The sequence below is a fragment of the Ornithorhynchus anatinus genome, chromosome 12 (genome assembly GCF_004115215.2).
Source record: "Ornithorhynchus anatinus isolate Pmale09 chromosome 12, mOrnAna1.pri.v4, whole genome shotgun sequence".
In the NCBI taxonomy this organism is placed as follows: domain Eukaryota; kingdom Metazoa; phylum Chordata; class Mammalia; order Monotremata; family Ornithorhynchidae; genus Ornithorhynchus; species Ornithorhynchus anatinus.
In genome coordinates this window covers 10,959,113-10,970,779 of record NC_041739.1, presented here as the reverse complement: position 1 = coordinate 10,970,779, position 11,667 = coordinate 10,959,113, and the positions used below count along the sequence as shown (strand labels likewise).

The 11,667-nt window shown below is 43.4% G+C and overlaps 1 protein-coding gene across 3 annotated transcripts in view; it reads left to right on the top strand.

Moving 5' to 3' along the window:
• The first annotated feature begins 482 nt into the window (after window positions 1-482).
• PALLD (palladin, cytoskeletal associated protein) overlaps window positions 483-11,667 on the top strand; it is a 420,168-nt gene continuing 408,983 nt past the window's right edge. For 2 of the 3 annotated variants that reach the window (XM_029076742.2, XM_029076741.2), the window contains exons 1-2: window positions 483-654; window positions 9,149-10,194. In XM_029076742.2, the coding sequence (XP_028932575.1) occupies window positions 9,167-10,194 (1,028 nt within the window). In that variant the 5' untranslated portion in view covers window positions 483-654; window positions 9,149-9,166. The remainder of the gene's footprint in view (window positions 655-9,148; window positions 10,195-11,667) is intronic. The other variant, XM_029076743.2, reaches the window with a different exon arrangement.

Genomic DNA, 11,667 nt, shown 5'->3' with positions numbered 1-11,667 from the left:
CTAGGTTTACCGAAGGATACTTTTTGAAAGGATATTTAGGAAAAACTGTGGAAAAACTGTGGCATGAACCAAATTAATTTTGAAATATAACTTTGTCCTTTCTTAAAAAAAGAACAAAGCTGAAAAACAAAAGTTGTTCAAGTGAGAACTTTATAAGGAAGTCTTTTTGTTTCCATTAACAAATCACACACTCTACTAAGTTCATTATGAACACCACACATTGGAGTGTGACAAGTGACACTTTAGTGAGGCAAAGATAAGCGTCTGAAAAAATACTGATTTAACGCCTATCTTGACTACAACAACAAAAATAGACCGGTGGTATAGTAAGTGCCTCAAATTTCTAAGAACCAAACACTCGGGACTTGATGTGGCTTCCCTGCCTAAAATCTCTCCTGCTGGAATTCCAGATAGTGGCGGTCTGCTGAAACATGAGTTCAGTTACCAAATATAGCCGAGTGGGGTAAGAATTACATACTCACAGAGGACAGATGCAACCCGGAGGCCACAGTTGTCTCAATCCTGACTGCAGACCAAGTAATCTTTATTGAAAAGCCGAGGCAACTTTCAGCTTTCCTAGAAGAAGAAAAGGAAAAGGCACACCTGAAATCGATCGTAGTTTTGGAGTCCTCAAACTGGCCAGACACTGATCAGGTTTGTGATCCATGCCTCCACTGTACTTTTCAACTTCATTAAACCATGCTATGCCGTTTCAGGGGCCATGAAAAATAAGTCGATTTTAAGCTACTGCCAGCTCTAAATGTCACAGTGTACTTTCTAACTCTTCTGGATTTTACTAGAATGTTTTTTAAAAGGTGCTTTTTCCATTCATCTTGAGAACCATTGGTGTCTCCTGAACAATTTCTACTTCCACCTGGGTTTTTTTGAAATCTGTAGCATTTTTCCTGAAGTAATCTGCACTACCCTGACATCCGGGTCCCATTTTCATAATAGAATTAAACTGCTTGTCTTTACTTAAGTAAACTTAGTAACTTTACTTAGTAAGAACCTCCCTAGTGGTAGGCGTTTGACTGTGGACTATGTCTTTATCTTTTGTCTATATTATCTAGGGTTTTAAGAGAAAATGAGACTTTTATCTAGAACTATATTCAAACTGAAGCCAAAATCCACCTACGGTACAAATGACTTACAGTATTATTAGAAATAACGTTATTAGACATCTGTTAGATGTTCAAGAACTTAAGTACTGCATGTTTGATATAATGAAATCAAAGAAGATGGCAATAGTAATGAGGTGTTTCTAATCATGTGCTTAAATGAACTTCACTAAACTGTAGTTCAGAGATAGAGACCTAGTAAAATAAGTTCTTTCGTATTCTCTGAACGCCATTTGCATTAGAACATAATAATAATTCACATAAGTCATTTGGGGGTTTCATATTCAGTTACTCTTTTGGATCCAACAGCTGAAATTTGGGTTGATTTAAGTTTCTATTAGTTTTTCACATTGATTCAAAATAATTATCAAAAAAGTTAGCATTTTCTGTCTCGTTTTTAAATTGTGTTTTTAAGTATTTGAAGTAAGAGAAAAGATCACATATTAATTAGTATTATTGTAGTATTGTAGTATTAAGTTCATAAAGGTTATGCACATTGGAAATATGGGATTAAAACCCTAGGAGGCTGGATCTTTATTTTTTGGATCTTTATTTCTCCAAATTGTTCAGTGAAATTTTATGACTCTGCTTTCGCTGGAGTCGCAAAGATTAATGAGGGTAAAGCAAAGTGTTGAACTTTAGGGATTCAGATTGACCATCGCTCTTCCCTGGGTTTTATCACGTAATTTCCAGCCCCTTGGACACCGTTTTTTGATCTAAGAAAGATTTCTAACAAGATGGGGAAATGGTCCAAAAATGTCTATTATAAAAATAATTAGAAAGCACTCCTAAGGCACAAACTCAAACATTGCCTCAACCTGCCCAGAGCTTAAATCCCCACACAGTTGTTTCTTTGGCTTCATGATTTCATTGCTACAAACTTCAAGCCAACTGTGCAATACACCATATATCTTCATAGATCAGGATTATAATAAACAGTCATGGTAGCTGTGATTTGTTACTCTGAAAAACACAAAGGAGATGGAGAAACTTGGTGGTCTTCTTGGAAATTAAATCCGTCAAGTTTTTTAAGAGCTATCATCCAAAATCTGAAGGCCAAGGCAATCTGCACTGATGCCCCCTACTTCCTTTTAATGTGTTTGGCAGGGGTAGCAAAAGGATATCGAGATATCCAAGTTCCAGTCAAGCACTCAAGCCATCTATCAGCCAGTTAATGGTTATATCCTGGCGGGACCCCAGTGCAAAAAAATAAATGAAGTTGGATCGTGTACTAAGCGAAGCAAAATGACTCTGGCTGAAATTTACGACAGTTAAATTGCCTTCCTCTGGAGAATTTTTCACATTAGATTAGCACATTTTGGACACATAATCAGGAGGACTAATTCTCTGGAGAAGACAGTAATACTACGAAAAGTCCAGAGAAAACGTGGAAGAGGCAGACCAGCAGCTAGATGGATAGAGACCATAACAACGATAACGGAAGAACCGTTAGAAAGGTTGCGGATTATGGCCGAGGACAGGATGTTCTGGAGAAAGTATATCCATGGAGTCGCTATGAATCGGAAACGACTCGATGGCACTTAGTGATAATAATTATAATAGAGAAAACAAAGGGCTTTATGCAAAACACTCTGAACCTTTCTGGGAATAGATGGGGACTAATAGCAGTCCTGGTTTTCTTATTTTAAGAATGCTGGATTTTTTTCCTAATCTAATGCCAATATTTACTAGTTGTAACATACCAATCAGGGATATAAAAGTCACACCGTTCAGGGAATTGTTTTGGAAAATCCCTCCAAGGTGGGCTACTTGTGGGTTATTGAGGTTTCCCATCTGAAACCGAGACTGGACTGAAATTTCCTTATTCTTCTCTGCTACTGTCACTCCAATCCTCCATTGTATTTTTACTTCTTTAGGAAGTGTTTCAGTCTGGCTGTCTTCATTGCTGCTAAACTTTTATTCTGCTGAATCCCGAAATAGATACCTGGGTGATCCAGGGACAGAGAAGTGGAGTGGCTGGAGAGGTGATTCCTCTTATTTGATGTCACCTCTTCCATCTTCTTCACCCTCTGTCTTTACCAGTTGTAGACTTCTGTTCACATTAGGCATAAAGAAAAGGGTCAGTGCTAAAAGTCATTATCCTTTCTGGTTTTCAAATTACTTTTTTTGTTATTTTGGGGAGTGGCATTTTACACTAAATTGGATGTTTTCCAATGGAATTATGACATAATTTCAAAAGAGATAGAGTACTCAAGCATGGAGAATCTGCCTGCCTGAGGCTTCAATTTAGAAAACTTCCAGAAATCAAATTGTTGTCTTTTCTTTACTGATCTATGTGTCATCTGTTATCGTGGCAAACTTAGCCTCCATTAGATTAGCTAACATAAATTGGCATAAAGATTGTTGACAATACCCTGTTGGAAAGGGTTTTTAGCTCCTTGGAGGCCAGAGTTAGAATCAGATTGTTGGATTATCTTTAATCAAATTGGATGAAATGCTATAAGTAAGTTTAAAACCAATCCTAAGAATGTTGACTGCACACAGTGGACATTCAAAGGCAGATTAAATGCAAAATCTGGAAGGATCGGCTAATTTACTGTGTAGAAAAATAGGTCCCGAGCATGAAAATTTCATTACGATGGAGTCGAAACAGTAGTTTGTTAGCGGTACAAAATGCTGTCCTAATTCTCCCTTGTCATTTTCACGTATTGTGTAGAGTGGCAGATGGAAAGGAGGATACAAATATCTCTGAAGGGAGCTACTCAAGAGCCAAAAGAAGCAGCATGACCTAGTGGAAAGAGCACAGGCTTGGAAGCCCGAGAACCTGGGTTCAATCCCAATTCATCCATTTGCCTGATTTATTGCCATTGTTCTTGTCTGCCTGTCTTCCCCGATTAGACTGTAAGCCCGTCAAAGGGCAGGGACTGTCTCTATCTGTTGCCGACTTGTACGTTCCAAGCGCTTAGTACAGTGCTCTGCACATAGTAAGCGCTCAATAAATACTATTGAATGAATGAATGCGTGACCTTGGGCAAGTGACTAGGTTTCTCCGTGCTTCAATTTCCTTATTTTTTAAATAGGGATTAAATACTTCTCTCTAGCTCACTTAGACTATGACCCCAGTGTGGGACAGGGACTGTATCCAAGCTAATTACCTTGTGTCTACCCCAGCATCTCATACATTGCTTGGCTCATACTGAACACTTAGGTACCTACCTGTAATTTGTTTATTTATATTAATGTCTGTCTCCCTCTCCAAACTGCAAGGTCGTGGACAAGGTTATGTGTCTGTTTATTGTTGTGATGTATTCTCCCAAGCACTTAGCACAGTGCTCTGCACACAGTAAGCGCTCAATAAATACGATTGAATGAATGAACTTAAAATATACTATTACGATGATACATAATATTATTCTTATGAATGATAAACATAATCAATTGTATTTATCGAGTGTTTACTATGTGCCGAGCACTGTACTAAGCACTTGAGAGAGTACGATACAATAGAATTAGCAGACATGTTCCATGCCCATAATGAGCTTACAGTCTAGAGGGGGAAATTATTATTATAATTATTATTGAAAATATGAATAGAAGTCTAAATCATGAACAATAAGTACAGTTTGAAAATTTCAATCTTATTTAACTTAAGGGAGAAAACTGAAGAGTGCACAGGAGAGCTATCTGAAAGTATCAATCAATCGGTGGTATTTATTGAGCATGTCACGTCTGGTCTTTGGACATTTTGGAGTGTTGTATCCAAATGAAGGTTCCCTGATTCCCTGCCAATATTCTGGCAAAAAAGTAAAGTAAATGCATGTGTTCTGACAGATGATGATGACTGATGATTGCAGAATTTGTTTAACACTAACTGTGTGTTGGGATAAACTCTGGGATAGATGCAAGTTAATCAGTTAATCAGAGAAACAGTGTGGAATAGTTGTTAGAGCGTGGTCTTGGGCATCAGAAGGACCTGGGTTCTAATCCCAGCTTCACTGCTTGTCTTCTATGTGACCTTGGGCTCGTCACTTCCCTTCTTTATGCTTCAGTTACCTCCTCTGTAAAATGGGGATTAAGGCTGTGAGCCCACTGAGGGACAGGGACTGTGTCCAACCCGATTTACTTGTATCCACCCCAGCGCTTAGTACAATGCTAAGGCACATAGTAATTATTTTACAAACGTCAGAATTATTAGTATCATTATTCTCTGTGCCTCAATTACCTCATCTGTAGATGGGGATTAGGACTGTGAACCCCATGTGGAAAAGGGACTATGTCCAGCCTGATTATCTTGTAGACTGTAAACTCGGTGTGGACAGGGATTATCTCTCGTTATTGCTGAGTTCTACTTCCCAAGTGCTTACTACAGCATTGTGCACACAGTAAACGCTCAATAATACGATTGAATGAATCTATCTCGGCACTTAGTAATAATGATAATGATGATGTTGGTATTTGTTAAGCGCTTACTATGTGCAGAGCACTGTTCTGAGCACTGGGGTAGATAGGAGGTAATCAGGTTGCCCCACATGAGGCTCACAGTTAATCCCCATTTTACAGATGAGGTAAGTGAGGCACAGAGAAGTTAAGTGGCTTGCCCACAGTCACACAGCTGACAAGTGGCAGAGTTGGGATTTGAACCCATGGCCTCTGACTCCGAAGCCCGGGCTCTTTCCACTGAGCCACACTGCTTCTCTATAGTACCTGCCACATAGAAAGTGCTTAAAAATACCATAGGAAAAAAATCATTTCCCACCTTTAAAATATTAAGGTTGGTCTCCTCCTCTAGACTACAAGCTTCTTGTGGGCAGAGACCACGTCTACCAACTCTGTTGCGCTGTGATCTCCCAAGTGTTTCGTACAGTGCTCTGCACACAGTAAGTGCTCAATAAATAGCATCGATTGATTGCTCCACGATGTGTTCAAAGGAATTTAATACCAACTCCGATTACAGCAAGGTCTAGCGGATAGAGCAGTGGCCTGGGAGTCAGAGGACCTGGGTTCTAATTCTAGCTCTGCCACTTGTCTGCTGTTTGACCTTGGGCAAGTCAATTCAGTTCACTGTGCTTCAGTTCCCTCATTTGTAAAATGAGGATTAAGACCGTGAGCCCCGTGAGGAACAGGGACTGTGTCCTACCAGATTACCTTGAATCTACCTTAGCACTTAGAAGAGGGCCTGGCACATAATCAGCGCCTAACAAATACTGCAATTATTAATATTATTATTAATAATTAAAAAAACGAGTCTGAAAATCGGTAGGTGCTTTTGAGAGCACGGGCTTTGGAGTCAGAGGAAATGGGTTCGAACCCTGGCTCTGCCACTTGCCAGCTGTGTGACTTTGGGCAAGTCACTTAACTTCTCGGTGCCTCAGTTCCCTCATCTGTAAAATGGGGATTAAGACTGTGAGCCCCACGTGGGACAACCTGATTCCCCTGTGTCTACCCCAGCGCTTAGAACAGTGCTCGGCACATAGTAAGCGCTTAACAAATACCAACATTATTATTATTATTATTATTCAGGTCAAAGATGCCAACTCGACTTGGACTAGGCCTAGTCACTAGATGGCACTAAAATCTCCCTTGCAAAGCCTCTGGTTTCGTAAACACTGTGGCCAGGTAGTAGGATTTCAGCTAGCGGGGCCCTGCCTTGCAACCCCCTTGGGGCAGAACATTCAGTAGTGGGTGAGGAAGAGTGTGGGTGAGGAAGAGGGTGGGTGAGGAGGAGTATGCCACGACTAGGGGCAATCCTAGGAACCCCTTTGCCTGCCCCAGGGAAAGGAGTAATCTTTTCTCTCACAGAGCAACTGTTCTGAGGACGCGATCCATCCCCTCACCTGTAAAAATAACCCCCCGGCGGGCGGGGTGATGGTGGCTGATGGGGAATAGGGTCCAATCAATGAAACAGGAAATCCTAACTCTAATTCTCCAGGATTCCATACTCATTCCATTCTCTCAACTCTATTGTACTCTCCCAGAACACGGTAGGCCCTCAATGAATACCACTGATTGAAAAAGGGAAATCATTAGGGTAAAGCAATATCACTTCTTTATGGTTTTTGTTAAGTGCTTATTATGTGCCAGGCACTGTACTAAGCACTGAGGTAGATATAAGCTAATCGGGTTGGACACAGTCCATGTCCTACACGGGGATCGCAGTCTCTGTAGACGAGAGCAGAGAGTTTAACCTCTATTTTACAGATGAAGTAACTGAGGCCAGAGAAGTAAAGTCAATTGCCCAAGGTCTCACAGCAGACTAGTCACGGAGTCAGGATTAGAACCCAGGTCCTTTTGACTCCCAGGCTCATGATGTATATTCATTCATTCAATAGTATTTATTGAGCGCTTACTATGTGCAGAGCACTGTACTAAGCGCTAGGAATGTACAATTCGGCAACCGATAGAGACAATCCCTGCCCGATGACGGGCTCACAGTAGGCCACTGTGCATCTCCACTGGACAATACTCTTGTGTTCTACTTCTTTGGCTCAAGGCTATTTCCTTTCAATACTCATTTAATAACCAGACAAACAACAGATTAGATTTGGGCTCTCTTTCCCCTCTTTGCATATATTTAATCATGAATCAATCTGTCAATCAATCAGTAGTATTTATTGGGTGCTCAGGAAGGACAGAATGGAAATGTGTTTGTTCCAACTCCTTCTGGCACCCTAGAACGATGATCTCAACTTCCAGTCCTATTTACTAGAAATGTGAAGTGCCGTAACAGTAATAAGTCTGACAGAGATCGGAAAGAAGCACAAGAAGCAGCTTGGCCTAGTGGAACTTGCACCAGCCTGGGAGTGAAAGGACCTGGGCTTTAATCCTGGCTCCACGTCTTGTCTGCTGTGTGACTTTAGACAAGTTACTTAATTGTCTGTGCCTCGATTTCCTCATCTGTAAACGGAGACTAAATTCTACTCCTTCCTTAGATCGTGATCTCTTTGTGGGACAGGGACCGTGTCCCACCTGATTATCTTATAACTACCCCAGCACTTAATACAGTATGGGGCTCAAAATAGGCACTCGACAAATGTCATAATTATTATTAAAGATAGGAACCTGAAGCCAGAAACGGCATTGAAGTATTGAATCGATCTCAAGGTTGACCCTAGGAATTTGCAAATTCTCAAACTGCTCTCCAGTTGTTTGGCAGGCATCAGACAACCCTATCTCAGGTTGGGTCAGTGATTATGAATCAAGTGTCTCCTTTAGAGGACAGCATCACGCCCCGTTCAAATCTTCATCTCCACAGGATCTCACAAGCTGTTTGAAGCCGAGTAACTTCAGCATTACAAGCTGTTTGAAGCCGAGTAACTTCGGCAAGAGAAAAAGAGAAGCAGTGTGGCCTAGTGGAAAGAGCACGGACCTGGGAGTCAAAGGACTTGGACTTCTAATCCAGGCACTGCCATTTGCTTGGGCAAATCACTGCACTTCTCTGTTTCTCAGCTTCCTCCCCTGTAAAATGGGAATACCTGTTCTCCCTCCTACTAAGACTGTGAGCCCCATGCAAGACAGGGACTGTGTCCAATCTAATTTGCTTGTCTCTACACCAGTGATTAGAACACTGTTTGACACCTAGTGAGTACGGAACAAATACCACAAACAAAGGTAGGCAGAGGTGGCAGAAGAACCCCACAGAAGATCAAAGGGTGGGAAAAATCCAGGTAATTTCAGTGGATTGTGTGCTTTGGGTGACGTAAACACTCCCCTAGCAAATCAGGACAAGGATGCCTGGGAGCATTTCAAGAATCTGTGATGGTTCCAACCAGTGAACAAAGAAAGAGACCCTTAAGAGTCACACAATACTGTAGTATACTTGTCTGTTCTTCTGGAAGCATATCTGTCCCATTCAGTGCACAGGAAAAAAGAGACTCCAGGGAAACATACAGTGTGGCAGAATAGGTGTTTGTTTTCTCTTCGGAGCTCTCTTTTCCGAGCGCATTCTAGTTCTAAGTAAGGGTCGGGTATGGACTGTTTCTTATTTTTCTCTGATGTTTTCTTCTTCACAGTGTAATGGCTGGGAACAGTAGCTTCTTGCTGAATTGCATGAAATGTTTCTTCTATTGCAGTGTTCTTCGACGGGGACTATGTTGTCTTCCAGCATGCAAGACCGAAGCTCTGAACCTCCAGGGCTTCTGTCCTTTGCACCGAAGGGGGCTCATGCTGCAAACCACGGTCAGCACCAGGGCTACCCCCAGAGCTCCCCCGAGAACGCCTCTCATGACTCCTTTTCTGATTCCCTAGCAGAGATGCAGGAAGAAGCCAAGAATTCCGATGTCCTGCCGGACCTATCCGCCTTCCTCAGCCAGGAGGAGATAAACAAGAGTTTGGACCTGGCCCGGGAAGCCATTGCCCATTCCGAGACAGAGGATGTCGAATCGGAACAGGAGATCACTCACATTTTGAACCCCTCTCCCCAAAGCCCCTCGGGAAGCATCTCCTCTGGGGAGACCAGACGGAGCGAGGAGGCGGCTTCGAAACGACCGGGTCCGGTCCGGCCGGAGTCTTCAGCGCCCGGGCTTGGCGTCGGGTCCAGGTCCGAATTGAAGAGGCAGCCCGTTGTCTCCCCGCTGCTGATGGCCAGCCCCAGCTACATCCGCAGTCTCAGGAGCGCCGAGAGACGTGGGGCAAATGCGCAGAGCCCAAGCGCCAGTTCCAAACCGACCAGTCAGGGGGAGGTGGGCTCCCGGAGCAAGCTGTGCGACAAGGCAGCTAATTTCATCGAGGAGCTCTCCTCCATCTTTAGAGAAGCAGCCAAGCCAAGGAACAGGAGTCCTGATGGAGAATCCTCCTCCCCAGACAGTGGCTACCTGTCCCCTAAGAACCAGCCCTCCACCCCAATGAGTGCTTTAGCCAGCCAGAGTCCCACCACAGACCACCAAGAGATGGAGGTAGGGGCCAAGTCCGCCGACACCGCCCACCTCGATGCTTTCTGCGGGGAAAACCGGCCCCTCTTCCAGTCAGACAACTGCACCTTTCACCAGCAGCCTGGCCCCTCGAGTTCCCTCCCCACAGCCCCCCGATTCACCCAGAAACTGAGAAGCCAAGAAGTGGCAGAAGGAAGTAGAGTCCTCCTGGAGTGTCGAGTCACAGGCCACCCAAAACCTCGGATCAGGTCAGTGATTGGCTTATTTGTCTGGTGTTATCATCTGGTTTTACTCTATGGGAAGGAGAGACTACTGCTGGCAAAGCAAGGATTCCCCAATACTAAAAGTGATGTGCTAGCTCCTCAGCACCAATCCATTCCAAACTCCACCCTGACTAGAAGGGTGTAGTGGGCGGACAGGGAAGAGAAGTGGGGAAAAAGAGAAGAGGAGACTAATAATACGTGAGCGGAGGGATTTAGTAGGATGGCATGATGGTGGCTCGGCCTGACAAGGGAAGGGATCCCCAGGGCTTCTGAGAGCAGCAGAAGAGCAGGGACAGACCTGGAAGGCAGGGGTCCCATCCTGAGAATGGAGGTGAGAAGCAACGTAGCCTAGTGGATAGACCACATTAGAACCTGGTTCTAATTCCAGTTCTGCCACTTGCCTACTGTGCGATGTAGGGTAAATCATTTAACTTTTCTGGGCCTCAATTTTTTCATCTGTAAAATGAGGGTGAAATGCCTGTTCTCTCGCCTCCTGAGATTGTGAGCCCCATTACCCTATTACCGTATTTATTTTGCTAATGAGGTGTACATCCCCTTGATTCTTTTCATCGTGATTATGTTGTCTTGTTTTTGTCCGTCTGTCTCCCCCGATTAGACTGTGAGCCTATCCTTGGTCAGAGATTGTCTCTATCTTTTGCCCAATTGTACATTCCAAGTGCTTAGTACAGTGCTCTGCACATGGTAAGCGCTCAATAAATACTATTGAATGAATGAATGAATGTTGGTATTTGTTAATAATGTTGGTATTTGTTAAGCGCTTACTATGTGCCGAGCACTGTTCTAAGCGCTGGGGTAGACACAGGGGAATCAGGTTGTCCCACGTGGGGTTCACAGTGTTAATCCCCATTTTACAGATGAGGGAACTGAGGCCCAGAGAATGTGGCAAAGGGATTGTGTCTGACCTGATGACCCTGTATTTACCCTAATGCATAGTAAGCATTTAATGAATGACAGTATTATTATTATTATTACTAGGTCCAAAGCCACCAAGAAAGGCAACAAGATGAGGATTTTAGACCCACTGAGCTATGGGTGAGAAATAAGGGACAAGTCAGGGAAACAGGGTAGGCAAAAAGGTGGACTGAGAAGTCACAGAGAAGAAGGGGTCAGGCTAGCAAGGACAAGAGAAAAGGAGAGAAACCAAGATTTTAGGTTCTCTGCAATGTCTCACCACAGGACAGCTAGTTGGAGATTGATAATTGATGTCTTCAGAGGCAAAGGCATGATAAAAAGCAGTGTGGCCTAAAGGTTAGAGCACCAGCCTGGGAGTCAGAAGGACATGGCTTCTAATCCTGGCTCTGCTGCTTGTCTGCTGGGTGACCTAGGGCAAGTTACTTCACTTCTCTGTGCCTCAGTTATCTCATCTGTAAAAAGCAATTAAGACTGAGAGCCCCCTGCGGGACTCCCTCAATTGGCCTCTTGCCACTAGGCCATATT